Genomic DNA, 27,130 nt, shown 5'->3' with positions numbered 1-27,130 from the left:
CAGGATCCTCGTGGCGGGCGCTTTACGCTACATCGTGCTGTCGATGGATACATACTGTATTCGTTTGCCTCGACTAATTGCGGATGACAGGGATTGCCGGCTTGAAGACAAATCTCAGGTCATGTCTCGGTAAAACATCGTAGCGATGCAAGTCTGCCATATGCTTTCGCAACTGTGTGTGTTGCACGAGCTATGTATCATGTGAAAGATCGTTCAGTCTGGTCTATACAGACCCAACTCCTGCAAATGTGAGTAACTCATACCATCTTTCTATCCTGAACATGCGACGTGCTTTGAGTTCTTGCCTGCAGCCTCTAGGCCACCACTTCAGACCCCGGAAAACGAAGAGAAACACGAGAAAGCAATATCTGCTGTCGTGGAATATTCACCGGCGTTGATGTGCCAGCGGCCTTGTGGGGCTTCGGGCCCAGTCATGACCGTGCAGGTAACACGATTGGTATTTCGTTCTTAAGAAATCGAATTACTTATCGCATACTGAAGACATAGTGACGTGCTGGTTCCTTTTCTATCGGGCAAGACACATTCAATACCTAGGTAGCATGGCCTCAGCCAGCAAGAACCATATTGACAGCCACTTTTACCAGACGCTTTGCTCTTGTCGAATTCGGTGAGCAGTCTTAGCGAGGCGGGAAGTGCCTAGGAGACGCCGCATCACGTCGCCTCCAGCAGGATAGAACCGCCTTCTGCCGCTGGCAAGCATTTGCAATCAAGTCAGCAAACAGCTTGCAGGAGTGAGTGATAGCAGGAAGAATCTCGCAACTACTGCAGGGAGGGGAGATCGACCGATTTCCTAGCTAACCTCATTTGAATTAGTGGCATCAAACTAGGCTAAGCCACAAAGAGACCCTGTCGCAACCAACAGACTCATCAAAGGTTTGAACAGGTCGCTGGTGTTACTGTAGACATTGCACGCAGACATCTATTTCAAAATATGACCGCTCCCTCATAGCGACCTTGACTGTACGTGCATTGAAGTCCACCCACTACTGCATCAGGTCAAGACTGAGCTCGAGAGTTCTAGACTCACCGCCAGGCACTTATAATTGGTATCATAAATCAAGCGCAACATCTGAAGGCGCTATGGCCGTCAACGGCACGCACTGGACTCCATCAACCTGGCGATCGAAGCCAGCCAAGCAAGAAGTCATCTACGACGACGAAGCAAGTCTCAAAAAGACCATCACCAAACTCAACATACTGCCTCCATTAGTCACACCTTACGAAATTCAAAAATTGAAGAACGAACTGCGAGAGTGCGCACTAGGGAATGCCTTCCTACTCCAAGGCGGCGATTGCGCCGAGCTGTTCGACTACTGCAATCAAGACATGATCGAAGCGAAGGTTAAGCTCCTGTTGCAAATGAGTTTGGTCTTGATTTATGGCGCAAGAAAGAAGGTCGTGCGTGTAGCGCGCATGGCAGGTCAATATGCCAAGCCAAGGTCAAGTCCCATGGAAACGCTCAATGGTGTCGAGATGGCTTCTTTCCGCGGTGACATCTTGAACAGCTATGAACCCGACGTCGAGGCGAGAAAACCAGATCCAGCGCGGCTACTCGATGCTTACTACCACTCTGCATCGACGCTCAACTACCTTCGCGGTGCGCTTTCCTCAGGTCTGGCAGATATGCATGCGCCACTGGATTGGAGTCTAGGTCATGTTGTCGATTCTTCAGTCAGAGATAAATACCAGCAGATCGTGTCTAGAATAATGGACACACTAGAAATGATGCGCACAATCGGTCTCGACACAGGTAGCGGTCTAGAAACAGTTGATCTCTTTACTTCGCATGAAGGTCTCCTTCTCGAATACGAACAAGCTCTCACTCGCCGCTTGCGACAACCACAGAACACACCAGCAGCTTCACAACCACAGGCTCAAGTAACCAGCATGAGGCAATCTTCACAGCCCGGCCGAAAGGTAAACGGCACCTCCCACTCCTCAGCATACGTCCGCAAATCCTCAGTCTCAGCCACAAACCCACTAATGTCCCACTACAACACCTCAGCCCACTTCATCTGGATTGGCGACCGCACCCGCCAACTCACCCACGCCCACGTCGAGTACTTCCGCGGCATCGCCAATCCCATCGGCGTAAAAGTCGGTCCAACAATGCCACCCTCCGACATCGTGCCCCTCCTCGACATCCTCAATCCGAACCACGAAATCGGCAAAATCGTTCTGATCACACGATACGGACACGACAAAATCAAAGACCACCTCCCCGCACACATTCAAGCTGTCCAGAACTCCTCACACAACGGGACAGTCGTCTGGCAATGTGACCCCATGCACGGCAACGGGCGAAACGCAAATGTCACGGTACCGGGTACGGAGGGCACAAGCACGATCAAGACGAGACGCTTCAGTGATATTCTGTCTGAGTTGCAGCAGGCTCTGCTGATACATCAGGAACATGACTCGTATCTTGGGGGTACGCATCTCGAGTTAACGGGTGAGGCGGTCACGGAGTGTGTTGGTGGTGCTGAGGGTTTGACTGAGGAGGATCTGAGCCTGAACTATACCACTTTCTGTGATCCGAGGTTGAATGAGAAGCAGGCGTTGGAGCTGGCTTTCTTGGTTGCGGGCTTCTATAGGGAGGCTGCGGAGCGCGAGTTCTGAGAATGATTCGAATTGTGGGCGCGTGGATGACTGCATCAGGAATGGTGGCAATGGGCTGCATATGAGGTTGGATCTAATCTGGTCGCAGTTTTAGTGCTTTGGGAGATCAAGAGTCATAAAGATTGTGGATACATTAGAGTCAAGTTTTGTGCTTAGCTAGCTGATATCACACTGGGCCATGGTATTGTAGATCGAAGACATCGAATACATTCTGTGCACTTGGCACAGCGTTGTAGGCCTGGTCGCTACATCTTGGCATATTTTTCAAGCACCTTCTTTCGCTTCACCTCGATGCGGCTAGTTCACCATCCAGTGCCTTGAGAATTGTCCGCTCCAAGTTTCTGACCTCTTCCTCAGCAGTTTCCAGGCCGGTCATGAAGTAGATGACATCTCCTAGGACTCTGCTATGTACACCTCTCCCCTGTTCGTCCATTGTAGTCATCAGTCGAGCCTGCAAGCTAGCTGCTGCCGTGGAGTTGTATCCTGATGTAGCTGACTCAAGAGTCAAAGCAAGTACAGTGCCAATAGCAAAGCAGGAATTAACAAGTTGATGGTTGGAGATCGTGTTTAACGTCTCAGGCGAGAAGAATGAGAATAAGTCCGAGCCAGGCTTCGACGACCAGGATTGGCGGTAACCATCCCACTGGCCTGAGCTCGGTTTGTGGGCTTCTGGCGTATGTGTTATAGCACCGACCGGGTTGTTGAAAATTGTGCTAGTGGATATTGTTCGCATCAATTCTAAGCTCTTGTTTGCTACTGAGCAGCCGATGGGGTGAGCAGTATAGCTGTGGCCGTGGAGTAATGCGTCGGCCTTGCTATCGCTCACGAAGGTATTGAAAATGCTGTTAGAGGCTGTGGTCAAGGCGAGAGGCAGTAGACCGCCCGTCAGAAGTTTGGCGTGGCAGGAGATATCTGGTGCCACATCGGCTTCGATGCTGGACCCAGCTGAAGAGTTCCAGAACGAGGAGGACGAGGATCGGCCGAGTCGATAGAGACCTGTGAAGACCTCGTCTGCTATGATTGGGAGGCCTGACCATGTTGGTGGGTCTTCGGTCGTCGACTTGGAGGTTGTTGCTTCGTAGGCTGGGTCTATGATGCGAGGGTTAGCACGGATGGTGCTGATCAGTGTTCGCTGGAAGAGTGGGTCAACGAAAATCATGCCACCTGCGCCCATAACCAAGGGCTCCAGTATAAGAGCGCCAAACTTCTGCTTCTGTTGGTGCGTTAAGTGGGTCAGAGTACGTGTCACGTAGTCGGCATAGAATTGAGCGTCGTCCTCCCGAGCTTCGAAATCGAAGATTGCTTGTAGAGAAGGGAAGAGTGTGGTGGGACCTTCCTCGCGAGGCATGCTCTCGTCGGACGGGAGCTGAACCTGCCACTGGCCCTTGACAAGCTTGACTTCTGGGGGTGAAAACCAATGGCCCCATGGTTTGTACCAATCGACTTTCTCGTTGAATGGTGATGGCTCAGAACAATTCATGACGCCTATTGTGTCTCCGTGGTAGCTGCCTTTGAGACCAAGTATACCGATTTCACCTTTGTGGTTGTTCCACTCATAACGTGTCGCAGCAGCTCGAAGTGCCATCTTCACAGCAACTTCCATGCCGGTGCTACCGTTATCTGTGAAGAATACACGCGACAGCCGAGGGTTTTGTAGGGTCGACAACAAGTTGTAACATAAGTCTAGTGCCGGCTCGTGCACGGCATTGGCGAACATAACGTGTCCATATCTACCGGCAGCATGCGCTGCTGTGAGTGCCAGGTTGGGGTTGCCATGACCAAGACCTTGAGTCCACCATGAGGCAGAGGCGTCGAACAGCGGCGTCAGCAAAGGTCCAGAAGAAGCTGCTGACTGAAGTGGCTGAAGTCCTGTGCTTGAAGCTTCTGCTCTGTTCACCAGCGCATCCGTCTCTTGGTTGTAGACCTCAAAGTGGTCTTCGTATGCTGAATCAATCGCAACCACATTTTGAGGCAAGCCGTACTGTCGGAAAGGGTGCCATACGATAGACTCGGCATGGGCAGGCATTGAGGTCAATTTCGAAATGTGAGAGAAGTGTTTTTGATGAATGAGATCAACGGTAGACTTGACTTCCGAGCTTGTAGAGACTTTCTCGTAATATGCTGCAAGTTTATCGTGGTCTCTCTGCTGATCAGCATCCCTTTCAGGAGGAACGGGCAAGGAAAGAGTGACAATATCGTGCTGCGAGAAGTAGTTTTTGAGATAGTCTGCATTGCCCCATCGTGGCATGTCAAAGAGCAGGACTGACTGGACATCGTACCCTCGCAAATGAAGTGACTCGAAAGCAGATATGGTAGTGGCCACACCACCTAGCTTCGCGTCCCCAACAAGCACTACCGGCAGACGGAGTGGTCGATAGACATCTGCTTGTACAGAGCCGGAAGGTCCTGGTGAAAGGACACCCCCAGCGGTTTCGAGCACTGCATACTTTCCGCCGGCCTTCTGGTGCGCGTCTAAGCTGTCTTTGACTTTGTGCAGAAGTGTTCGATCTGCCACGTTCAATTTGCCGGCACGATGGTTGAGCTCGTGGTTCGGCTCATCGATCTTGGCGGCAAGGTGAGGACTCAGAGGCTGGGAGTATTGCTTCAAGCATTTGGCAAGTATGCCAGTCGTGTATTTTGATATGTGTCTGTCATCTGCTTCCGCGTCTGGACCAGTTGAGACGGGCTTCAGATAGAGGAGACCATTGGTTGGAGCTCGTCGAGCTAGAGCCTTGCACAACAACGTGGATATGATGGTCTTGCCCACGTCGGTATTGGCACCATATACCTGCCACGCCTTCAGGTCCCGCCACAGCATATCTTTGACCACCCCAGCCTGTCGTGAACGGCTACCGATGTCGCGGTCATCGATCGTACCTGCCTTCGTTCGTGGAAAATCTGTTGAGCTTGCGTGAAGCGGGTCCTGCCAAGAGTCCGGGTCAGGAGCGCTTTCCTCGGCCCATCGCTCCTTCTCAAGGACTTGGTGACCTCGATGTCAGATCAGAGACTTCAGTCCTCGCCGCCTCGGCATCCATTGCATTGACCAAAGACCTGAAACTCGACCTTGTTGTTTCATCGCAAGAACTGTTGCTCTCATTCAGATTCGCACACAGATCAGGGTCTGTACCACGCTAAACCGAATTTGTGCAAGTTTCTTCTCTGTACGCGTCTGCAACGGCCAATCAAGCTCGCGAGTTTTCTCGTCATGATGGGAAGCGAATATGGCAGGCAACAGAAGCCTCCCACCGCATTAGAACAGGCACTTGCTGCAACTCTCGGCCGCCGGAAGTCTCAGTCCAAGCTGCGGACGCTCAAATCCAGCCCGGCTGGCTCAATAGATTTCTCTTCGAACGATTTTCTGTCTCTGGCAACTACGAAGGAGTTCCGAGAAGATTATCTCAAAGAATTGCAACAGCGGATATTGCCTGTTGGCTCAACCGGATCGCGGCTCCTCGATGGCAACTCGGGGTATGCTGAGAGTCTCGAACAGCAGATCGCTGCCTTCCATGGCGCCGAAAGTGGTCTCCTGATTGGGTCAGGCTTCGATGCTAATGTCAGCATATTCACATGTTTGCCGCAGCCAGGCGATACAATTGTATACGATGAGTTGATACATGCCTCCGTCCATGATGGTATGCGCATATCAAGGGCTACGACCTTTCTCGCCTTCAAACACAATGCCTTGGACGACTTTCAGGCCAAGCTCAAGCTATGTACTTCTGCAAGCCAGAACGTCTTCGTGGCCGTGGAGAGTGTCTACAGCATGGACGGGGACGTGGCACCTCTGTCTGAAATGGTACGAATCATGAAAGATTCCTTTCCTCACAACAATTGCCATCTAATAGTGGACGAAGCACATGCGACGGGCGTCTATGGGTCGAAAGGTAGTGGACGAGTAAGTGAACTAGGTCTCGAAAGTGATGTGCTGATTCGGCTACACACCTTCGGTAAAGCACTCGCAAGCAATGGTGCAATCATCTTGTGCTCTCCAATAATCAGGACCTACCTAATCAACTACGCTCGCCCAGTCATCTTCACAACGTTCATGTCGTATCCCAATCTGGTAGCGATCAAGGTTGCTTATGACTGGCTTGAATCTGGGAAAACCGAAATGCTGTCAGCCCGGCTGACACAGTTGATTGGCTATATGTACGCCAAGCTCAAAAGCCTGGAGTCTTTGGCGCAGAGGCTCGAAGGTGGCTCCTTCACGCTGCCTGATGCATGTCCCAAGTCAGCCATCTTCGCCCTGATGATGCAGGAACCCCGCGAGCTCGCCGCATTCTGCCAGACCGCAGGCTTTGTCGTTCGGGCCGTCATGCACCCAACTGTCCCTCTTGGCACCGAAAGAGTTCGAATCTGCTTGCATGCCGGCAATACGGAGGCTGAAATAGACGCTTTTGTCAAAACAGTCCGTCTATGGCTTGATCAGAGAATCGCCTGCCTAGCAGCTACTAGCTCGGACAGCACATCCGCGCAGGCTGAAGAGGTTGCAGGACTCGAGTCGCGCACACTACAGACGTCGTCCGCAGCAATCCTTGCGAAACTTTAAGGTACCGCAAGCAGCTCTCCTTGTCTCGACGGATGCAGTTCAGTCACAGACGGGAGGAGATGAGGGCTACGTTGTATTCTGTCTTTGAGGCAGCAGTATTTCTGCGAAGGTCATGGCTAGGACGCAGGCATGCGGTTTTTGCCGGTTCTGCAAGAGTCATTCCTCTCGATTCACCCGCAGCACGGTCAGTAGCCTGTCCCTCTTAGTGACAGGCGGAGCAACACAGCAGGTCACGTGAGGTGTTGCAGTGTTTGGTTCTGAGATGTGAGCTAGAAAACTAGGCCGACACCCGAGATGCGCTACATAAATGATCTTCCTACGCTGTCTTCGACCATCGAAGCTCCACCTCAACTACGTATCATCCTCAGCGTTTACTATATTTGACAGGGATAGTGATGCTGACAGGCTGTGAGGCTTCGCCATCACTGAGAGGAGGCAAGGTAACGTCCACACCAAGCCTCCTTGCTCTGGTATCATGAGAACTGATGATAGGGTGTCACATTATATCTTCGATGTCGGAGGTCAGCCCATACCGCAGGAAAATGTAGTGATCGATACAGATGGCAATTCCTACAACGCCGCGAAAATAGAGTATCTCAACGGAAACTGGTGCTACAACGGCAAGATTCTCCTCATTGGCCTCACAGGGAACGCCACAGGGTTCGAAGCTGATAGCTGGCGCCGGCAGTCACTAGATCTAGATGAGTCGGAGATTTCTGACGACGACCAGGCCCAATTCTTCGCGCCTTCTTCTCCGACAGATAACTATTCACGACTTAGCACAGGTGTGCGCAGAGGCCACTTTCACCCTCGATTGTCCACACTATCTCTAGCCAGCCGAATTGAACAGACTGGGGTGGTCCACAGGTTCGACCTCGACCATGACACGATTTTCGATCGCGTACGAAAAAACGTTTTGGATGGCACTACTCCGCGTTCGAGACCGGCCCAGCGAGGCAATCGAAAGCAATACCATGGCTACGAAGCGGAGGTTTTGATATACACAGTTGCAATGCACTGCCAGCCGTGCAGGCCGTCGAGCCTGACTAGCCTCCGCGATCTGCGAATGTTCGAGCAGAGCAGTTTCGGTGATGTACCTCAGAGAATCTACGAAACTATGCGTCCAGCAATGGCCCTTGCTGAGAGGTTGATCACGAAAGGCAGTATGCAGTTCTGGGTAAGCATATGCTGCGGTCGAAGAGAATATCGTCTCGATCACGCAACTGGATACCTGCAGGAGTGTTTGGTCCCACCTGCACAGCCCACCGGTACTGACTTGCATGTTACCGTACAAAGACTACAACAAATGGGCGAGAGGATGAAGATCGGCTTCGAGCTGATCGATGGTGGATATGCTAGGTCCAGGCCCGCTAGAACACCCCATCAGAGAATATATCACGAGGCTGATCCATGGAGTACGTTTCAAGAAATTCATCTTGACAGCTCACTTTACCATGTTCTTGAGGAGTATTCGCGTCTGCGGTACCCTGACCCTGCGGCGAAGCTCAGGTTTGATTTCTTTTTGGCAGTCATTCTATGCCATGAGATAGCTCATGCGTTTGAGACCAAATGTGGTGATTACTGGTACCTTGACTTTCTGGAGTCCCACGGTGTACTTGCAGGTATCAACGACATCCCTTATCGCATTCATGAAGCAATCTGGCAGGGTGACAAATATGCTGAAGCTGGTGCTAAGTGGGAGATATTCACTTTTGGCGATAGAATCAAGCCTATCAAGCATGGTTGCGACGTTCGATATGGTCTAGTACTCTACAATGGTGACTGGTTCGACTGCAATCTCTTCAATTCAAATGCTGAGGATCGTACGAGGAATCTCAAAGCAATTTCGGTGGTCATTTCGATGGGGTATGTTAAAGAGATACAGCAACAATCATTCTGGTCTCAGCCAGGGCACCGAAACATGAGGCCGCCCAGAATCGGACCTCGCAATATACTCACCGGTACAGACACATCAACGATCTCTTGGAGATTCTACCTGCTTGAAAAGGAGGAGGAAGAAGTGCAAGCACGTCAGGGTGCATCGTACATGCAAGATGCGGCCTTGTGACCACGAACTGAGCCACCAAAAGCCTTAAAACCTCCTCTCAAACCACACACGCACCCTCTTCAAACACCGATCCAAGCGTTCAACACCGGATTCAATCATGATCCACAAGTCGTTTACCAAGCGATGGAAACATTCTCCAAATACGAGCAAGACGAGTATGACACCCTTCGTACTGCCGAGGCAGCCGTACAAGAGAACAAGCGGCGTTACAAAGCACCAAACCCTGACCAGGCAGATATTCACCAATATTTCCAATATCCAGGCTCACCCACATGGTCCACTGCATCCGACGACACGGACGAATACCACGACATCCAGAATTCCGCCTACGACACCCTACGCATACCGCCAGAACGCCTGCGATTACCCGACAAGTGGATGTTAACCGAAGAACTTTTCTGCCTCTCCGAAGACTCCGACCGCGCGACCTTTCTCGCCCGCCGAGCTGAAGGTACGCTTGGACTTCCGGAGAGTAGTCCTTACCATCCCAAGAACCCAAGTTCATGGTCACAAACAGAAATGGACACGCTACAGCAGCTGAGACAAAACAACCCAGATCGAGCATATCCCGTCATCGAGGAGAACAAGCGAGCAGCGCGAAGACTGAACAAGGAAAGATGGCGGATCATAAACGAGATGGAAGAGCTGGTGGTCTACCTGGGCTACTCTAGAATTGAATTCGAGCGAGCATTTGCGAGAGGAAAGCCATTGCCACTGGGCATGACGGTCGAGACTTTCGACCATGAGTTCGGTGACATGCTAGAGCAGAAGAGGAGGGAGTATCAGGCGCAGAATGATGCTGGTCGCCACCAACAGACGGCTTTCGCTGCAACCCTGAGCACATCTTCAGCTGAGACAGACGCAATATATAACGACACAGATCACTGCTCAGACGACATGCACCTCGATCTCTCTACCGCAGGTCAAACGAACACACTCGACGCATGGCTCGCGAGCATTGCTACCGCGTCGAAGACGGAGACAAAGCCGGAACCGAGGTCAAAACTGCAACCACCAGCTCAGACGGACGACCACCGGGCCCGACCACAATCCACAGGCAGGAAGAAGTCACTCAACAGAAACGAGTATCTGCGTCTGCAGAAGGTTGCGGCACAGGGAAGCGCGGGGTTATACTCGTTTCTTCGGGGTTGAGTATCCTATCGTATCTGGCGCCTGGTTGCATGCTTCAATCGCTTCGACTAAATCAGTCCACCGCAGGGAGATGGTAGGTTGTTATGCTATGGAGGAGGAATCGCAGCCAGAGAGTTGATTGAAACGAAAGGCATGGAGGCACGAAAGCTAATAGAACATCAGCTGCTGCTTATGGTTGGAGGAGCACGGAGTAATCGGAATGATAGCATTGCTTGGAGTACATAGCAGGGATATAGGATAGACAAGAATACATAATCAAAAGGCTCCAGATGTGACAATTAAAAGGCTCATCCGAAAGTATCATGTCTATCCAGCCTGCAGTGGGTCTAGAAGTAAGTGAATGCTGTCGATTCATTACACTCGATGTATGGGTACAGTATCGTTCGTACAATATCTAGGGTCGGGGTATCATGTTGTTGTCCAAGAATGAGGTAAAGTAGTCCAACGCCGTTGCTAATCAATACCCTGAAAGGATGTTTGTTGTAGTGAGCTCGTAATTATTAACCGCATTCAAAGTGTAAGCTCGAAGTCCTCCCCATCCTCAACTCCATCAAAATGTACACCGAGCCTTTGATCAAGATCATCGTCGAGCTCGACGTCAAAAATACCCTCATCCGATTCATGCTCCTCAGTTTCACCTCTATGACGGTCCTTGATCTCCAGCTCCATGAGCCGAAACCACATCTCGCTTTCAACCGGTGGCTCACCATAAAGCTGGACGAACTTACGCGGTGAGATTGTGCTTTGATCCACTGTGTCACTTTCCTCCTTTTGTGCTGTGTTCGAATGCGTTGTAGACGCAATTCTTTCATGGGCTTTCTGTTTCTCGGCCTGAGGTAAAATGGAAATCGGCTTCTTCGCTTTTGGGAAGCCGATCGTGGCTCGCGAGATGGGCTTTGGCATCGTGGTTGTGGTTGTGGGGATTTCTTCGTCTCGGGAGACTGCGAAGGCTTTCCGCTTCTGTTTTGATGCTGCTGTTTCTCTTGTTGCTGCTGAGGGGAGTCGCTGATGTGTTCGAGGGGCCGATGGCTGCGAGAGTGCGGCTGAGGCTGTGCGTGCTTTGATGGTATTCACTTTTGATTCCTGGGTAGGCTTGGGTTTCTTTGTGCCTGTTCTGAGTATGGTTTCTAGCTCTTGGTCTGGAGTTCGCCGTGCCGGCTCTTCTAGTGTATGTGCCAGATCATCCTCGAGAGTCTTCTTGTGTTGCTCCTCCTGTTTTTTGAGAGCGATACTGAATCCATTTTCGTCTTTGGGACTTTGAAAGTAGACTTCTCCTATGCCACGATTGAAGTTCTCTGGCTTGAGAGCGTCGTATGTGATTCCCTCGAAGTTGATGGGTGGGTCTGGAAGAGGCGTGATGGGTGGAGGAGCATAGCCGAAGTCTGGCTCGTCGTCTTCTTCTGCTTCCGCTTGTTGTGTTATTGGTTCGGTGACTGGTTCTGGTTCGACGTAGATCTTCTTCTTAATGGAACGACGGGCGGAGGATATTGGTTTCTTTGTGGTCTGCTCAGGCTGCTTGAGCTTCTGACCTGGAGCTGGAGTTTGGAATGCTGTGGCTTTGACATTTGTTGTTTTTGCTCCTAGTGGTGCTCGTTTTGTGGTTTGGGGAGCTGGACCAGGTGTGACAAAGGCGTTTTTGGCTGCTTTGCCCGTGTTGAGAGGCGCGTTTTCGTCATTTCGAGCTCTGAAGGGTGTTTTTGATGCAGGGCCGGGTGTCTTTGGCTGTAGTGCTCTGATGCTTTGGTTTAGAGGCTTGTTTGCTGCAGTCGTATGGTGGGTATGGGTAAGGTTTTCCTGATCGAATGCTGAGAACATCTTTGCAGCTGTAATATGCTTGATGAAATATGCGACGCGGTAATGGCGACAGCAAGGTACAAGCACGCGTTGAGTAGATGTAGCGACGGCAAGGAGTTGAGCAATCTAGCGTCAGTGTTGACATCGGTCGCTCCTCACAACCGGCAAGAGCCGCTTATCGCAGCTGCCTGAGCAAGGATTGGGCCTATCAGCACGGATGGAGGCTCTTTGATGAACCCTGAAACTAGTGCCCCTCAGTCCACTACCCGGGCCTCGATTTACAGTGGTGCCTCTGTTTTGGGTTGGGTTCATGTGAGTTGTGGTCAAAGCGTGCGTTTGCAGTTGACAACGAGGCTTCCAGCTGCAGAACAAGTCCCAAGTATCTTTCTCACTCCTCACTGCCGCCCACCGCCAGATTGTGTCTAACAGCCGCTGCTCTATATCCCTCTCCGTGCCTCGTGCGAGCCTGTTCTGCCTTGACCGCACCTTCCTCCTTTATCTGACTGAAAGCGGCAGCCCACCATGGATCGAATTAAGGAAGTAAGTAATCAGTCTGCTTACCATGTGCACTTTCCTTCACCAACGAGTGAAAAGCATTTATGATTTGCACCTTCCAAACATGCAAATAGCAACCACATGTCACTTGCCATGTTCCTTACAAAATGCGCACGACTTTCAGCACAACCCTACCACACCCGACCTCTCCCACCATACCTAATCAACAAAGGACTCTCTTCTGAACACCTCGACAAACCGCAACCATGCCGTCAGTCGCTAACAGTATTGCCCAGAAAATGCAGGCGCTCCGCTTGGAGGCCGACGATAATGCTGCCAAATACGAAGAACTGAAGACCAAGGTCAAGACGCTGGAGCAAGAGAACCTGGCCAAGGAGCAAGAGATCACATCTCTGTCTCACCGAAACCAACTGCTAGAAGGTGAGGTTGAGAAGCTCGAGGGTCAACTCAAGGACGCCAAATCTGCCGTCGCCGAGGGGGCTCAGTCCGGGCAACAATCCGAAGCTCTGCAAAGACGCTTACAGGTGCTTGAAGAGGAGGCCGAGAATGCCGATAAGACTCTGAAAGAGACAACAGAGAAGTAAGTGCTGCAACGCTGTTTGTCCAAACAATACTAACAGCTGCCACAGACTCAGACAGACAGATGTCAAGTCTGGTCACTACGAACGCAAAGTCCAAGCACTCGAGCAGTCAAGAGACGAATGGGAAGCCAAATACGAGGAAATGTCCAAGAAGCACGCCGAGTTGCAGAAGGAGTTGAACGAACTGGAGCACAGCATGGGCAACATCTAGACATATCCACCAATACCATCAGCGAGTGTATTGGAGAGCCAGCAGCCAGCATGTGGGAGCAACAGTTGTTTGGGACAAGCATTTGCAAGCCTGGCATCAAAGCTGAAGACACCACGACCAAGCGATGAATAGACGACAATTTTTACTAAAGTCGGCGGTACCAGAAGCATGCAATAGTGACTTAGGATGGGCAAGCATTTCAATCACCTCTTCTTGCTTGAGCTGCTTTACTGTTCTTTGCCCTTACCTTCAGTCTGTTCATCTTACGCTCGGCCGGACTCTCATACCTGAAGGTTTTCTTCTTCTTCTTGGGTTTTCTATCCTTGTCTCTCTTACCCGGAGGCTTCTTTGTATTCGACAGCTGTACGGGCTCTCTAGAATCTGCTGCCTCTCTCTGGTCCTCCTCTTCGTCGTCGCTACCTCGCAGCCTAGATATGCCGTCTCTCGAGACGTCAATCTCTTCTACCGTCACTGTGGTGTACTTGTCTTCGTCAATATACTCTGCTTCATGGTCTATAGCCTCAGGTACGACTTCTCCAATGCCATTCCACTCGTCTGCCTCTTCGTCTTTCTCGTCACTGTCTTCTGCTTCAGGCGCCAGACTTCTGCCGGGCAATAAAGCATTAACCTCTTTCACATGTCTTTCAAGGTCTGCTTTTCGCTCTTCACGAAGCTGTTCACGTTAGCCGGGTTCACGGTTGTGTTCTATATTTGCTCACCTTTTTGCGATCCTCGACTCGCTCCTGCCGTGCTCTTTGGACCGCAGCTTCCTGTGCGGCTTTCGTCCTTTGTACCTTCCTCTTGTGGAATCCAGTCAGATATTCTTGCCTTGCGGAAGGGTCGAATACGACTTCCTCTGTCGCTGACTGGTTCAATTTTCGCTTTTTCATTGCTGGGCGACCCATCTTGACTTAGGATATTCCAAGTTTTTGCTTGGGGTTACAATCTTGCTCTCGCGAAAAGACACGGCCCATACCAAAAGTCTTGTGCAAACTGAACAAACTTCTGGTAGGCATGTGCTGCAGCTGCGGAAGTGGCTGATCTGCGGCTATCAAAGGTCGCTGCAAGTGGACGACATCATCCTCGCCCATCTGCTTTGGCAGGCATAGATCAATTCAACAGTGTCAGCCCTCCGTCCTCCCCAGAACAGCGCAAACATGTATAATGCCCTTCTCAGCGCCCTGGCGCTCGCAGTCAGCTGTGCATATGGCTACGAGAACTCGTCGCCTCTCTTTGTCTACTCAACATCCAGGCAAGTCTTCTCGCCCTGTCCACGTTCGAACTACCAGCTAACCATTTGCTCAGCTTGAAGATCGGCTCGATACCAGTCGTCGCCTCGGCATCCACAATAGAATCTACATTGCTCGACTCTCTCAAATCATGTCCCACCAAGAACTATCTCGTCGTATCACAACCAGGTGTCTCAGCAGACGACTTCTCGAGTCCCCGGAATACCCCCTTGTTGCATGATCAATTGAGCACAACAGACGCCGACCAGACGAGCATACAAGTCCGGGACGTTGTGGACACAATTGATACCTCAGCCCTCCTCGGGAACCTTGCAAAGGGCTGCTCGCGCTCGATACAGACCATCGATACACCAAGCACGATGATCCCCGAGGTCAAAGGAAACACCAATGAGAAGGTCTTCTACACCGAGCTGCCAGCTCTCAGCGAAGGTCTCTCCCCAGAAGAGCGACATGTGATCATGCTACAGCACGATACTTACGTGTCGACCATGATTGATACATACTTCAAGAATGGCGATTATACTCTCATCTACACTACGACTTCTGTTCATGCTCAGAAGAACACCGTTCCAGCTTCAGAGAGTCGAGAATATCAAGCAGAGCTACCATTGGCCGATGTCATGCACAATGGAGAGCTGAGAAGAAGTCTGGCTAAAAGGCAGGATGGCAATACCACTAATCAGACTGTGGTTGATGGTCCGTTGTTTGACAAGTATCAGTTCTTGAGCCCAGGTATATTCCTCACTTGCTGCTTCTAGGAATGTTCAGAGCTAATTGATTGAGCAGGTATCTTCATGGGCGGTTTTGTCTCTTTGATCCTCCTCTCCATCCTCTACGTTGGCGTTTCCGCTCTATCGAGCCTGCAAGTCACTTATGGCGCATTTGATAAAGATCAGGGCCAATTAGCTGCGAAAAAGCAGCAATAGCGTGCGAGGAATTCGGGTCATCGAGCGTTAACAGAATACTTGTACCAGCATTGTTATGAACAGCAGCTCCACAGGAAACATGCGCAGTATCTACCATGTTTTGACAGATCCACATGGGACGTCCACTCTGCCAGTGGGAGCAGCGTCCATGTCTATGCCCTCCCCAGCGCCTTCTTTTGCTAGGAATATTGTTCGAACCGCGCCTGTATCTGTCTCAGCTACTGCAGCGCCGTTGCGAGTCTATCGAATTAGGTTGTCAGCAGAAATATCGCAATATGCTCAACAAGGCTAATGGTATCGACAATCTGGCAGCTGATCTGGCCCCCATGGTATAGTCACATCCACTCCGGAATCATGCTCATCGACTTGGCAGTACCAATGTCTATCACACACAATTATCTTCTAGTACTTAAAGCTCTGTCCTTCTCACCGTACCCTTTCTTCTTCCATCCTTCTTCACTTCTCATTCTCACTATCAACTGACACTAACGCACAACCTCACATTAATCTCACATACCAATCACAATACTCACCCTATCAATCAGAACCTTACAACAACCTGAAAAGCCAGCCAGACAGCCAGCCACCATGAAGCTCCAAGCCGTCATCGGAACCTCCCTCCTCCTCCTCTCCGCCCCCTTGGCGCTCGCTGCCTCGACTCCAGCGCCAACCAACCAGACCCTCTCCCACCCAAGCCCAGCCCCAGCCCCCAGCGCCCAAAACACAACCTCCCCCACCCCACAAGTCTCACCACCGCCATCGCCCACATCAAGCACGCCGAGCTCGAAATCGGCAAAGCCCTGCAGGACCTACATAAGGTCGAATACGAGGTTCTGGGGCTAAAGCCGTCTCAGATAGACGCTGTGCTGACGCACAGGAATGCGACGGAGGATGTGGATGTGTTGCGGGGACTGGGGTTCGGGCTCCCGGAATATGAGGTTCATGCTGTGAGCAGGATTGAGGGGGCGTGGGGGAGGGTGTATGAGTTGGTGCCGTTTTTGAATGAGGAGATTTTGGAGGGTTTGGGGATGGCGGAGGAGGAGATTGAGGCCTTGAGGCCGCTTGGTAGGTAGTGAGATTGAATTGAAGGGTTTTGGGGGGTTATGTGAGAGTGGATTGAGTGGTGTTTTAAGGAAGCGAGAGGGGGGTGTAAGGGGGATGTGAATGCGCCGGCACGATGAGGTAGATCTGTTGCGGATGTTGCGGCGATGGAGGGAGGCTGATTTTGGGGCTTAAAGTATCAATGGGAGGAGTGAGGAACTGATCTGTCTGAGTTGATATGTAAAGTCAGAGCTGGATGCGACTGCATGCATTCGAGTGAATGCTAAGGGGCACTTCACCATCCGGGGGAACTATTGGCAGGAACAGAAAACAAACATCGATTGATGAACTTGAATTTGGTCTTGAATTGCGCCTATTCGTCTTGCGAAGTTTTGATGGGACTCTACATTGCTATATGTGCTAGAGCGACTTCAATTACCTACGACTAGGTTGATATACAGAGATTCAGCGCGGTGCCTTGTGGGAAGGACTGGCATAAGGAAAATTATGGCTATTGTGGGTTTGGAGAAAGAAGCAGTGATGCAGTAGTTTGAAGCACAATTTAATGTATGATTGGGAACCGCGTCTCATCTAGATGATGTGCTTGGGTAAATCAAGCCGTTACGTCGTGTCATGCGCGCCTTGACTTCTACATCCCATCCATTCATCATCGATGCTTAGTACCTCCTACTCCCACCCCTTGAACCGGATCTCGAAATCACACTCATGCTCATACTCGGCCAGTCATACGTCCAAGCCGACTCAGTGCGTGACGCTTTCCTCGCCTTCGATCCCACTTTTGCATTAGATGAATCCGCGACGTTGCATTTCCGCACCCCTGCTCGATCGTGGGGTGCTGAACCTGATCTACGTCGTGCTGGGTCGTGGACGCTCATACTCATGCTCATGCTGTAGGGGTTTCCACGGCCGATACAGTCTGCGTAGTACTCTGCTGGGTTTATCGTTGCGGGACTCCTGATGGATCCTGCGCGAGAGATCGACCGTGTACGTGGTTTCGATGGCCGTTCAGGCTCATATCGAGACGAGGACCGAGGATAGCCCTTGACTGGATGACCATATGGGTTAGCGGATCTTACGGGCTGGTGGATGGGTGGTAATGGATCACGGGTGAAGAGGTCGTTAGAATGGGCGTATTTGGTATGGGTGTGGTCTTTGGTTGAGTTGGATCTTTTTGTGCGACTGTGGGAATGGGAGGTAGACCGTGGTTTACTGGTAGCGTACCCGATGTCATGTTCCATGCGGCCGTAGTCTATTCTTCGCATGCGGGAGCCGGAGCTTTCGTATGGGTACTCGTGGGTTCGGCCGCTTGCGCGGGGGTTGGTGGAGGTTGAGTTGCCCATGGGGAATTTGTGTTTGAATTGAATTGAATTGCTTTGAGTTGAGTTCGTTTGGTCTCAGTGTGTCAGTAGTGTTATTGTGACGGCGGGGTGGCCATGGGCTTGTAGGTGCGAGTAGATATTAGTACCATTAGCACGTACGTGACCACAAAGGAGGCATTGTTCCTGGTGTCTTGGCTTGGTGTGGGCAATGTACTGTAGATGTTAGAACAAGGCTGGGTTCCAGCATTGTGAGTATCGCGGAGTTCATTGTGCTTCAGCGGAAACATGGTAATTTGAGACTGTCGGCCCTTTCTTTGTCTTGCGGTGACCAATTTGAACCTTGGTTTGCCTCCCGCTGCGAACATTTTGGAGGACTGTCTAGGCCGGCAACATGGTCATGTGTAATATCTTGCTTCGAAGACTGCTTCATTGAGGCGTATGCCGCATACTTGGGCTGACGAAATGTGATTGGACGGGTGAAGATGTGCTCACAGCATTGAGGACTGTTGCAAGTCATGGGTGCAGTAGACCCTCCGGCTGTAACGTGGAAGAGTATGTTCAGCGCCGGATCGAATGCAATCTGGTAGTGGTGTTCGGTCGCCATCATTGGTAAATGGGTGAAGTAGCGGTACTGGCTAGTAAGTTCTGCATACAATGGTTCGCACAGGCAACCATGAGAACCAGCGCAAAGTTCTGATCTGCTCTCAAATATCTTAAGCCGCCAGTTCTCTCGATTCAATTCTTAGCTTGAATGTGATGAAGTTCGAGGTGTACGGGTGACTCAATTACTACCAATATCAGCTAAGACTTTCGAACCATAGACAATATGAGGCTCTCACTCACCATCACAGCGATTAGTGCCGCGGCTGGGCTATCAGCCCCAGTATCGAGAGAAACACAAGAACAACGAATGGCATATGGTGCGGACCTCAACGACAGAACCCTCCCTGGACCGCTGTATCCAGGCCATGGCCTGCCGGTTCCGCCTTCACTCTTGGCGTTGCGGCAAGATGCTTTTGGGAAGCGGGACGTCGATACGGGGAAAGGTGCCGCAGAAGTTTCAACGGAGGTTTCAGAGAACAAAGTAGGGGACATTCAGGTCAAGAAGATTGGCTCGAGAAGGGCGGATGATACGCGGTCCTCGGGACACTGCGCAGTCGTTTGTGAAACCGGATATGTCGACGCAGACTGTCGATGCACAAGCAGGTACACCTCATAAGCGCAATTTATGGGACAGCCTTTAACATTAGAAGCGTCGTGAGCAGAGATCCGAGCACGATCTGGTTGGGTGTGCTACCAGCAAGGGCGTGCCCCATCCCATGCCGGACGGCTCGGCAGCATGCGTCGCATGGAGGAATGTATTCACGCGCTGATCGAATGCTTCAAGGACGAAGTGCTGAAGAAGGCCGAAAAGGAGTATCTTCGTGGGCTCGCCAGGAATTGTGAGGCATGAGGCGCTACTAGAGCAGTGCATCTAGGATCAGTGGTGGTTGATCGAGTCTGAGCTTACTGAGCAAGGATGGGTATGAATTGTGGACCCAGGAACATAAGTCGCCTGAATATCTGTCACCGCGCTACTGCAGATCCTGGTAGGCATTGAGCGCAAGTTGACCTCCAAGATGAGCATAAAGCACGTTGCCTCCTGGCTTGATTTCTCCATTTCGTATCATTTCCATCATACCTGCCAAACTCTTGCCTTCGTACACTGGGTCAGTGATGAAGCCTTCTGTCCTAGCGCCCCATCGGATAGCATCAGCTGTTCGCTGGTCAGCAACGCCATAGATGCCACCGTGGTATCGCTCATCCAGGATCACGTCTGCATCTGTGATATCATCCTGCTTGAGGCCAATCTTTGCAGCTGTGAACTTAGCAATCCTCAGAACTTGAGCGCGTGTCTCTGCAGGCTTAGCTGAGGCATCAATGCCAATCACCTTGCGAGGAGGCGAGAGATCGAGCTTCTCGAGCAACTTGAAGCCAGCAATCATACCAGCGAAAGTGCTACCCGTGACAGCACAGACGATGACGGTGTCGAAGAACACGTTCATTTCTTTCTCCTGCTGGCGAACCTCACATGCCCACCTAGCAAATCCCAGACCACCCAACGGATGATCTGATGCACCAGCTGGAATGTAGTATGGCTTTCCACCAGCATCGATGACTTCTTGCTTCGCCTGCGCAAGTGTAGATTTGTGCTCGATCCCGAATCCAGATGCATCAAGTCGTACATCAGCGCCCATCAGACGTGAGAGCTGAATGTTGCCAACCTTGTCATATCCTGCATTGTTATCGTGGTCGGGCACCCAGTTTTCTTGCACCAGTCTGCAATTGAGACCGATGCTGGCAGCCACACCTGCAACTTGTCTGGTATGGTTCGACTGGTAGCCACCAATGGAAATGAGGGTGTCGCAACCTTGCGTCAGAGCATCAGGCACTAGATATTCGAGCTTGCGTGTCTTGTTACCACCGTAAGCTATACCTGAATTGCAATCATCACGTTTGGCGTAGACTTTGACCTCATCTCCAAGTGCTTTTGTTATGCGAGGGAGATATTGTATGGGTGAGGGACCGAAGGTCAATGCGTGTCGAGGAATGGCAGCGAAAGTGTCCGGGAGCTTGATTTCTGCCATGTTGCCAGGTTGTGTGTTCTGCTGGGTAACTTCGATGACTCGCTATGAATATGCTCTTGATATATGTATATCTGTCAATGCGGACCCATAAGCTGTCCTCGAATTAAAAGCGGAATTGACCGCCGGCTTGAGATATGTGTGGCTACCGGTGGTTTTTCTGTATGGCGAAACATCGGCATCGCACAATATGTGGGTAGACACTTCAACAACTGCGTTCAGCAACGAGGAGCATATCATGCATTCTTCACCCATTTGTTTTGGACCGCGGGCATCTTTTGCGAGCGTAAACAAGCGCTCATTTCGCTGTATCAAGTCGGCACGAACTCTGTCTCGATGATCTGGTCCTTCTTTGGCCCACGCACCTCATGAAGCATATTCCAGCAAGCAAGAAGGAAGTTGTCTGAACTGCAGGCTGAGCTTTCGCAAAGCTGAAACGTGTATGTGCTACTGTAGTAGTCCTCAACACAAAGGTGCCCACCACTGCATTGCACTATGGTGGATGGCTGGTCCAGCTTCTTATCGGCGGTGACGTCCTGCACCAAGAACTTGTGGAAAAGGTAGTCGATCTGCTCAGAGCCTGGCTTCACAAACCAAACGCTGATCTCCGGGGTTGCTGACTTCTCGTCTTGTAGTCTCCAGACATACTTCCGTGAGAAGGAGAATTTAGGCAGGTTTGTCGCACTGCCAGCGCTCGTCATCTCGAATTCTCCTTGTTCAGAGTAGAGCATCTCCTTCGAAGCAGTCTGAAGCTTGTCGTCACCATCGAGGAACACCGCCGGTTGTCGAGATGTGAATGTTGCGATACCGGTGCAGGTGCCTGATGGTTCGCTAGCGTTCATGCTGTGTAACTTACGCTTGAGCTGCCATGTGCCTTGGAGACCATGCCACAGCTTGTTCAAGGCAGATGACTTCTGTGTCATGCTTGCCATGCTTGTCATGTCCGCTTCGGCACTAGAGTACGGGTACCTGCGCATATAGTTTCATGCTGCGATATAGTGATATTTTGGCAGATGTTCTTGATGTGCAACTTCACCAGCTTCCAAGCATCCCGTCTCAGGAATCATGAAATTGCTCCGGGCAGCGCTTCAATAATGCGTGTCTCGGATGCGTTGCGGTTGCAGCTGCCTCGCTGGTGACAGCGGATAGACTTTGGGGAACAATGATCGAGAACGATGGAGATGGGGGACGAGACCATTGGTTGATAAGGATTCAAAGCACTAGCAGGTGGCGCCGATCATCGGTAGCGTCGCCTGCTTCTCGATCGTCAACCTTTTCTTAACAAAGCTGTTGGCTCTAGTTGAAGCAGAGCAATTTGCGCGTGATCATTCAATAATGTCATCTTCTCATTTGACTGTACAGGTCAAATGCTGTTGACAGCCCTGCTCTTTCGTCTTTACCTAAATCAACCATGGCACATCATTTGACGCACTCCACGATGGAAGCGAAGCATGGACTTGGCCGAGGCTAGACGCAGGGTGGATAGGGGTACAGGAAAAAGCACTGAGGTGTGGCAGCGTGACCAGTCAAATTGCATACACGACGGCACCGTCGTCTCCATACCCCGGTGAGGGCCGTGTCTCGCTGCAACCTTCGCTCTTGACCCTGCACTAAGGTCAAGTCTTCACTCCAGTATGCTGGGGTTCCCCAGTCAAATCGCTGGCTCGTCGGCTGCGGGAAGACTCTTCGTGAAGTCCCAGAGCGCCAAAGTCGTTCTCTATGCTGCTCTTCCATCGCAGTTCAATGCTCTGCTGAGCTGAGCTGAGCTGTTTGCTCTATCCATCAGTCCCGTTCACCTTGGGTGTTCATTCCTTCGTTTCAATTGACCTACAGCAGAGCTACCACAACATCAAGCTAGCCACATTTGCGCTGAGCGCATTCTCCTACGCGGTCGACTCTGGGATATTTCATTGAAGAGATGGCGCAAGAAGGCATTATTATACCGAGCTCATCGTCAGCCACGTTTCCAGGCTGCGCCTTGAGCTGTACGACGTTGCGTCAAGCACAGGATGTATGCATGCCACCGAATCAACCGCAGTCGAGCCAATTGGTCTATGATCAGTGCTTCTGCAACACGGCATTCCTGACGCCATTCGCCTCGAACTCAGATACTGTATGCTTGCAAGAGTGCACCTTACAAGCAGACAGACAGTTGCTTCAAGCATGGTACAACAACTTCTGCGCCCAGGTTAGAAACGGCGTAGACCCTACAACTCAAACTGCTACCTCAGCGCTCCCCACCGCAGCAACAAGCACCCTTACTCCTACAACTGGCACAGTGCTGGCCACTGCAACACCCACCACGACGTCCACCGGAAGCACGTCTTCTACCCAACGCCACGAGGACCAATCGTGGATAGAAGGGCACTGGAAATGGGTCATGATGTTGGGCATTCTGGCTGTTGGACTTGGCCTGCTAGCATGGTTCGCTGTATGGTGGAAGCGCCGCCATAACCGCAAGCTCGAAGCGCAACGCGCAGCAGCCTCCGGGTTTGGCCACGATCCTGAGAAACGTCCTGCGACCGATCCGCGAAGATCCGCTACACCGGACCTATGGGGTCCACATCAGATGATGGAAGCCACGCAGGGATATGGCTATGCCGCGCAGACAATTGACAATGATTTCGACAAAAGGAAGAGCAAGAAATATCGTGGAGCCGAGTCTTCTAGAATGAACGACCCGGACATCACTGAGGTTCAAGAGGTGGAAAAGAGGGTCCTGAGTCCCAGGCCTTCGAACAGACGGGCGAGACCATCAGAGCTAGAAATCAATGCCAGGATGATTGGTGCTGCCGACCGAAGAAGCAAGAGCAGAGGGAAGAGTCGTGGTCGTGAGGGCCCTGGCGACAAAGAGATCGAAGCTGGTGTCTCTGACATGAGTATACCTAGCTTGCCCGAGTCAAGGCGTGCTGGCACAGATTTCGAGAAGACATGAATTCTCAGAAGAGGTCCGTCAGCTTACAGTGACTGCGCACGCATGCAGGCGTGCCAACCAGCAACGTATTTCGCTTTTACGGTGAGCACAGTGCCCTCGGTCTCTTCTACCACTCAACAGATATCAGTGACCGATACTGAATTGAACGAAGGGTTCACCAGAACTATCGCGCACTGCAGGTGATGTGGAAACGTCGAAGGCTCATAATCTTCTGCGCCTTCACTCAAGCCTTACCTTCAGTAGGGTTCATATCAGCTTGACCTTCATGATCACCTGAACCTCATTTCAGCCAAGTCAAGGAGTATAAAGGCACGCAATTTCGAAGCCACACACTTCTCCCGCTACCGTATCTTAGTACCACAGCGTGAAGTACTATTGCACGTGTCTCTCACTCCCCACGAAAGGAAGCTTGTGCGAATCATGGCAGACCTGGCAGCAACTATCTCTACGAACGCCGCTGGCGGACCAGAAATAGGTCCTGAAATTCCAACCATTTTGAAGGGCGCCATGACCAAGAAGTCGCGAGTCGTCCTTGGCTGGAACCATCAGAATGATACACCAAATGGTCTCCGCAGTGGCAAGGTTTGGGGTTGGGTCAGCGAGGATGACCGTCTTCAAGTCTACGACGAGAATTTCAATCGCTCAAAGGTCGCAGGACAAGTCAGGTTCTGTGGTGTCGCAAACTTCACTATAGTTCGAATGTTCCATCCATACTGGGCCCGTCGTGGTCGAGCGCCAAGAGATATGAACTCCAGCGATAAAAGGTGGTGCCGAACACAATATAGACAGCTGATGCGAAAGTTGAGAATCAGGAATGGCTTGCCAGTCGATGACGAACCCGACAACCCGATCCAGCCAGATGAACCAGAAGGCCGACCACGAAAGAAGCGAGGCAGACCATCCAAGCGATCTAGAGGCGGTCGAGCACCGAGGTCGCAAGGAAGACGACAACGACGACGAGAAGCTTCGCCAGTTGTGACAGGCACTGAGGAACAAATCCCAGGTTACGCCGCAACAGCGCCGATGACTGTCTCGGACGACGAGGACAGTGAGTGGAACGACAATATCCCGCTTGCACAGCGAAATCGATCTGGTAATGCAAGGCCGAACTTAGGGAATATGAGGAACGTGATCAACTCTATCTTTGGCAATAGCAACAATACAGTCGAGGAAGCAGGAGAAGAGGTTCAGGGGGCCACTGACGACAAAGTCAAGGACGAGGAGGAGATACCAGAGACTGCCATCACGGACAATGTTGCTGCAGCTAGAACTTCTGGTTCTCGAGCTCGAAGCATCGTTACGCCACCACTCAATGAGCCGTGGAATGGAGCGGCTCAAGCTCAACAACAGTTTCCGACGTTTCAAGAGAATGCACCAGCTTTGCCGCAGCTTGGTGGCGATGGCGGTGATTTCGAAAACCTCCGAAATGCGCTTGCCGATACATTGAACGAGTTCACCACAGACGAGACTCTTCAGGAGATTACTCAAGGTTCTACGGAGGACAGTGATTTCATGCGCGAGCTTGAGGCTGCGGCAACGATGGTTGAAACAGAGACTGAAGTGAAGAGAGACGAGGACAGGGTCGTGAATTGGGTGTCGTTTCCGATTACGCCGATTAGTGAGGTGATTGTGATCGAAGATTGAGGGCGAAAATGATGGTGTGATGCGGATCAAGAGAAGGAAGTCGGCGGACAATGCGGGCGGCCTCCCCAGTACACGAATGCACGCAGGCCCAAGGAGCTCAAGAGCTTGGGCATCTTCCTATCTGAGCTTTGACAATCTTTGGCAGGAACGTCACGCTTGGCGCTAGATATGGCAGGCTTAGTCCTTGACGACCTTCAGTACACCTGAATGAACAAGCGACTCGTGCTATCGCAGTCTATGAATCAGACATGAACCTTGAATCAGACATGAACCTTGCTGTTCGCGAACATGCATGCATGCCTACAATTACGATGCTTCGACTTTGCTTTGTCCTACTCCGCGCGCAGTCATGCTATTCTTTGTTTGTCACTTGCCACAGAGCGTCATAACATTACCGTCACTGCTCGCCAACGACCCCAGAGAATGTCATCTACGACGATTCCTCGCATTTCCTCCAGGGGCTGCTCCGAATCAAGAACGGATCACCCTGTCGCCTTTCCGGATAAAGCGTCAAAGTTGTAGATGCTCACGCCTGCTTCAAAGCGACTGTAAGCCAGCGCTGAAGCAACACTGATTAACTTCCGGCTTGCGACTCATGCCTATCTAAACATAGTCAGCAGATTCTGCGAGATACAGGAGACCGACGCCCACCATGTTTCGCCGCAACCCCTTCGCAGGGAAGCCCAACTCCCCTCGTACACCCATTTCGCCCTCTCCTGCGACTGGTCCCATCCCCGAAGACGAAGTTGTCCCGTCCACTCCAATCCTATCTTCGATCCAGACAGCATGGAATGATCCACCAACTTCCTGGACCTCCTCAACCGCAGCCTACGATGAGAACCCACGATACACGACCGCAAACAACAGCTACAGTCACCGTAGGAGGAAGAGCAGCCTGATCACCGGGCTGATCACACGCCAGAATGATCCTTACCAACCAACATACCAGGACTGGCGACGAATGACGCCTGAGAGCCCTAGAGGCAGCTTCTCGCTCAACTCAGGCATACCGAAAGAGCACAGCGGTGACTATAGAAGCAGGAAGAAGACCAAAGTCTTTGCTTGGTTCTTGCTCGTGGTCGCACTTGTCTTCTCCGGTATCTGGGTTTTCGGCGGACCTCTGCCACTCTTCAGTCTCGACGGCTTGAAGAATCCATTCGGAGGCACGTTCGCAGGCGATATCTGGCCTGCACGTATGAGCAAGCCGGATATTGACTGGAAGAAGTACAAGCCCAACATCAACGTGGACTGGAACGTCCAACGACTCATTCCACAAAAGCTATGGCCGGGCTCTGGCTCAGAAGGCGTCACCGAGCCATCCCACTTCGCAACCGTTTCGTCTACCTCGACCACAATCTCGACGGTTCATCTGAACACGGGTATGATTGCGTTTGCGCCAAAAACTGTTTCTCGCGTCACGAGTCGAGCTATACCAACACCATCACTGCCACCTGTCGATGGCGACGTAGAAGATGGTGATGCTGACAAACGAAGCGTGATACCACCCGTCGTCAAGCCTGTTCATATCGCTGAGGATAGTGTCACTGCTGTTGGCCCGCCTGTTCAAGCTCGGTCGGAGACATTAGAGGAGTCTAAGAGGAGTGAGGAGCAGGTAGAGACTGCACAAGCAAGTACATCGGAGGAATCAGCTACTCCTAGCACTGAAGAGGAACGATCAGCGACTGGCCAGCCGAGTCATGTTGAAGAGATGTTTAGGAAGCATGCTAGGGTTATTACGCCAATCGCGGAGGAAACGAGTGGGGAGGAGGCAAGTCCGCCTGCGGATGGGGTGCCGGTGAATACTGCTGTTGAGGGTGAGAGTGGTGGCAACTGAGTCGGGAAGCACATTTAGTTTCGGA

The 27,130-nt window shown here is 51.5% G+C and overlaps 15 protein-coding genes across 15 annotated transcripts; 9 read left to right on the top strand and 6 right to left on the bottom strand.

The window, feature by feature from the left end:
* Positions 1 to 1,101: 1,101 nt before the first annotated feature.
* Positions 1,102 to 2,640, top strand: PMZ80_004258 (uncharacterized protein; the record flags this gene model as incomplete). The annotated part of the gene is made up of 1 exon (XM_064872683.1): positions 1,102 to 2,640. One exon carries the CDS (start codon positions 1,102 to 1,104, stop codon positions 2,638 to 2,640), a length of 1,539 nt encoding a protein of 512 aa, XP_064731341.1.
* Positions 2,641 to 2,923: 283 nt separating this feature from the next.
* On the bottom strand, positions 2,924 to 5,458 carry PMZ80_004257 (uncharacterized protein; the record flags this gene model as incomplete). Its single annotated transcript, XM_064872682.1, has 1 exon — positions 2,924 to 5,458. The coding sequence occupies one exon, from the start codon at positions 5,456 to 5,458 to the stop codon at positions 2,924 to 2,926; it is 2,535 nt and encodes an 844-aa protein (XP_064731340.1).
* A 390-nt stretch (positions 5,459 to 5,848) lies between these two features.
* PMZ80_004256 (uncharacterized protein) lies at positions 5,849 to 7,189 on the top strand (the record flags this gene model as incomplete). Its single annotated transcript, XM_064872681.1, has 1 exon — positions 5,849 to 7,189. One exon carries the CDS (start codon positions 5,849 to 5,851, stop codon positions 7,187 to 7,189), a length of 1,341 nt encoding a protein of 446 aa, XP_064731339.1.
* Positions 7,190 to 7,664: 475 nt separating this feature from the next.
* EIF3H (Eukaryotic translation initiation factor 3 subunit H) lies at positions 7,665 to 10,409 on the top strand (the record flags this gene model as incomplete). The annotated part of the gene is made up of 2 exons (XM_064872680.1): positions 7,665 to 9,225; positions 9,280 to 10,409. The coding sequence occupies 2 exons, from the start codon at positions 7,665 to 7,667 to the stop codon at positions 10,407 to 10,409; spliced, it is 2,691 nt and encodes an 896-aa protein (XP_064731338.1).
* Positions 10,410 to 10,919: 510 nt separating this feature from the next.
* Positions 10,920 to 12,224, bottom strand: PMZ80_004254 (uncharacterized protein; the record flags this gene model as incomplete). The annotated part of the gene is made up of 1 exon (XM_064872679.1): positions 10,920 to 12,224. One exon carries the CDS (start codon positions 12,222 to 12,224, stop codon positions 10,920 to 10,922), a length of 1,305 nt encoding a protein of 434 aa, XP_064731337.1.
* Positions 12,225 to 12,964: 740 nt separating this feature from the next.
* TPM2 (tropomyosin-2) lies at positions 12,965 to 13,511 on the top strand (the record flags this gene model as incomplete). The annotated part of the gene is made up of 2 exons (XM_064872678.1): positions 12,965 to 13,299; positions 13,349 to 13,511. The coding sequence occupies 2 exons, from the start codon at positions 12,965 to 12,967 to the stop codon at positions 13,509 to 13,511; spliced, it is 498 nt and encodes a 165-aa protein (XP_064731336.1).
* Positions 13,512 to 13,710: 199 nt separating this feature from the next.
* PMZ80_004252 (uncharacterized protein) lies at positions 13,711 to 14,416 on the bottom strand (the record flags this gene model as incomplete). The annotated part of the gene is made up of 2 exons (XM_064872677.1): positions 13,711 to 14,184; positions 14,231 to 14,416. The coding sequence occupies 2 exons, from the start codon at positions 14,414 to 14,416 to the stop codon at positions 13,711 to 13,713; spliced, it is 660 nt and encodes a 219-aa protein (XP_064731335.1).
* A 259-nt stretch (positions 14,417 to 14,675) lies between these two features.
* Positions 14,676 to 15,687, top strand: PMZ80_004251 (uncharacterized protein; the record flags this gene model as incomplete). The annotated part of the gene is made up of 3 exons (XM_064872676.1): positions 14,676 to 14,767; positions 14,817 to 15,493; positions 15,548 to 15,687. 3 exons carry the CDS (start codon positions 14,676 to 14,678, stop codon positions 15,685 to 15,687), a joined length of 909 nt encoding a protein of 302 aa, XP_064731334.1.
* A 588-nt stretch (positions 15,688 to 16,275) lies between these two features.
* Positions 16,276 to 16,760, top strand: PMZ80_004250 (uncharacterized protein; the record flags this gene model as incomplete). The annotated part of the gene is made up of 2 exons (XM_064872675.1): positions 16,276 to 16,517; positions 16,565 to 16,760. 2 exons carry the CDS (start codon positions 16,276 to 16,278, stop codon positions 16,758 to 16,760), a joined length of 438 nt encoding a protein of 145 aa, XP_064731333.1.
* Positions 16,761 to 17,405: 645 nt separating this feature from the next.
* On the bottom strand, positions 17,406 to 18,089 carry PMZ80_004249 (uncharacterized protein; the record flags this gene model as incomplete). Its single annotated transcript, XM_064872674.1, has 1 exon — positions 17,406 to 18,089. The coding sequence occupies one exon, from the start codon at positions 18,087 to 18,089 to the stop codon at positions 17,406 to 17,408; it is 684 nt and encodes a 227-aa protein (XP_064731332.1).
* A 1,553-nt stretch (positions 18,090 to 19,642) lies between these two features.
* Positions 19,643 to 20,695, bottom strand: PMZ80_004248 (uncharacterized protein; the record flags this gene model as incomplete). The annotated part of the gene is made up of 1 exon (XM_064872673.1): positions 19,643 to 20,695. The coding sequence occupies one exon, from the start codon at positions 20,693 to 20,695 to the stop codon at positions 19,643 to 19,645; it is 1,053 nt and encodes a 350-aa protein (XP_064731331.1).
* Positions 20,696 to 21,003: 308 nt separating this feature from the next.
* Positions 21,004 to 21,624, bottom strand: PMZ80_004247 (uncharacterized protein; the record flags this gene model as incomplete). Its single annotated transcript, XM_064872672.1, has 1 exon — positions 21,004 to 21,624. One exon carries the CDS (start codon positions 21,622 to 21,624, stop codon positions 21,004 to 21,006), a length of 621 nt encoding a protein of 206 aa, XP_064731330.1.
* A 1,085-nt stretch (positions 21,625 to 22,709) lies between these two features.
* On the top strand, positions 22,710 to 23,627 carry PMZ80_004246 (uncharacterized protein; the record flags this gene model as incomplete). The annotated part of the gene is made up of 1 exon (XM_064872671.1): positions 22,710 to 23,627. One exon carries the CDS (start codon positions 22,710 to 22,712, stop codon positions 23,625 to 23,627), a length of 918 nt encoding a protein of 305 aa, XP_064731329.1.
* Positions 23,628 to 24,047: 420 nt separating this feature from the next.
* PMZ80_004245 (uncharacterized protein) lies at positions 24,048 to 25,271 on the top strand (the record flags this gene model as incomplete). Its single annotated transcript, XM_064872670.1, has 1 exon — positions 24,048 to 25,271. One exon carries the CDS (start codon positions 24,048 to 24,050, stop codon positions 25,269 to 25,271), a length of 1,224 nt encoding a protein of 407 aa, XP_064731328.1.
* A 652-nt stretch (positions 25,272 to 25,923) lies between these two features.
* On the top strand, positions 25,924 to 27,105 carry PMZ80_004244 (uncharacterized protein; the record flags this gene model as incomplete). The annotated part of the gene is made up of 1 exon (XM_064872669.1): positions 25,924 to 27,105. One exon carries the CDS (start codon positions 25,924 to 25,926, stop codon positions 27,103 to 27,105), a length of 1,182 nt encoding a protein of 393 aa, XP_064731327.1.
* Between the last annotated feature and the right edge of the window lie 25 nt (positions 27,106 to 27,130).

This window comes from Knufia obscura, assembly GCF_036327395.1.
Source record: "Knufia obscura strain CCFEE 5817 isolate CBS 148926 chromosome Unknown scaffold_4, whole genome shotgun sequence".
Lineage (NCBI taxonomy): Eukaryota > Fungi > Ascomycota > Eurotiomycetes > Chaetothyriales > Trichomeriaceae > Knufia > Knufia obscura.
Note: the sequence above shows the minus strand (reverse complement) of the source record. Positions and strands in the feature narration are given on the sequence as shown.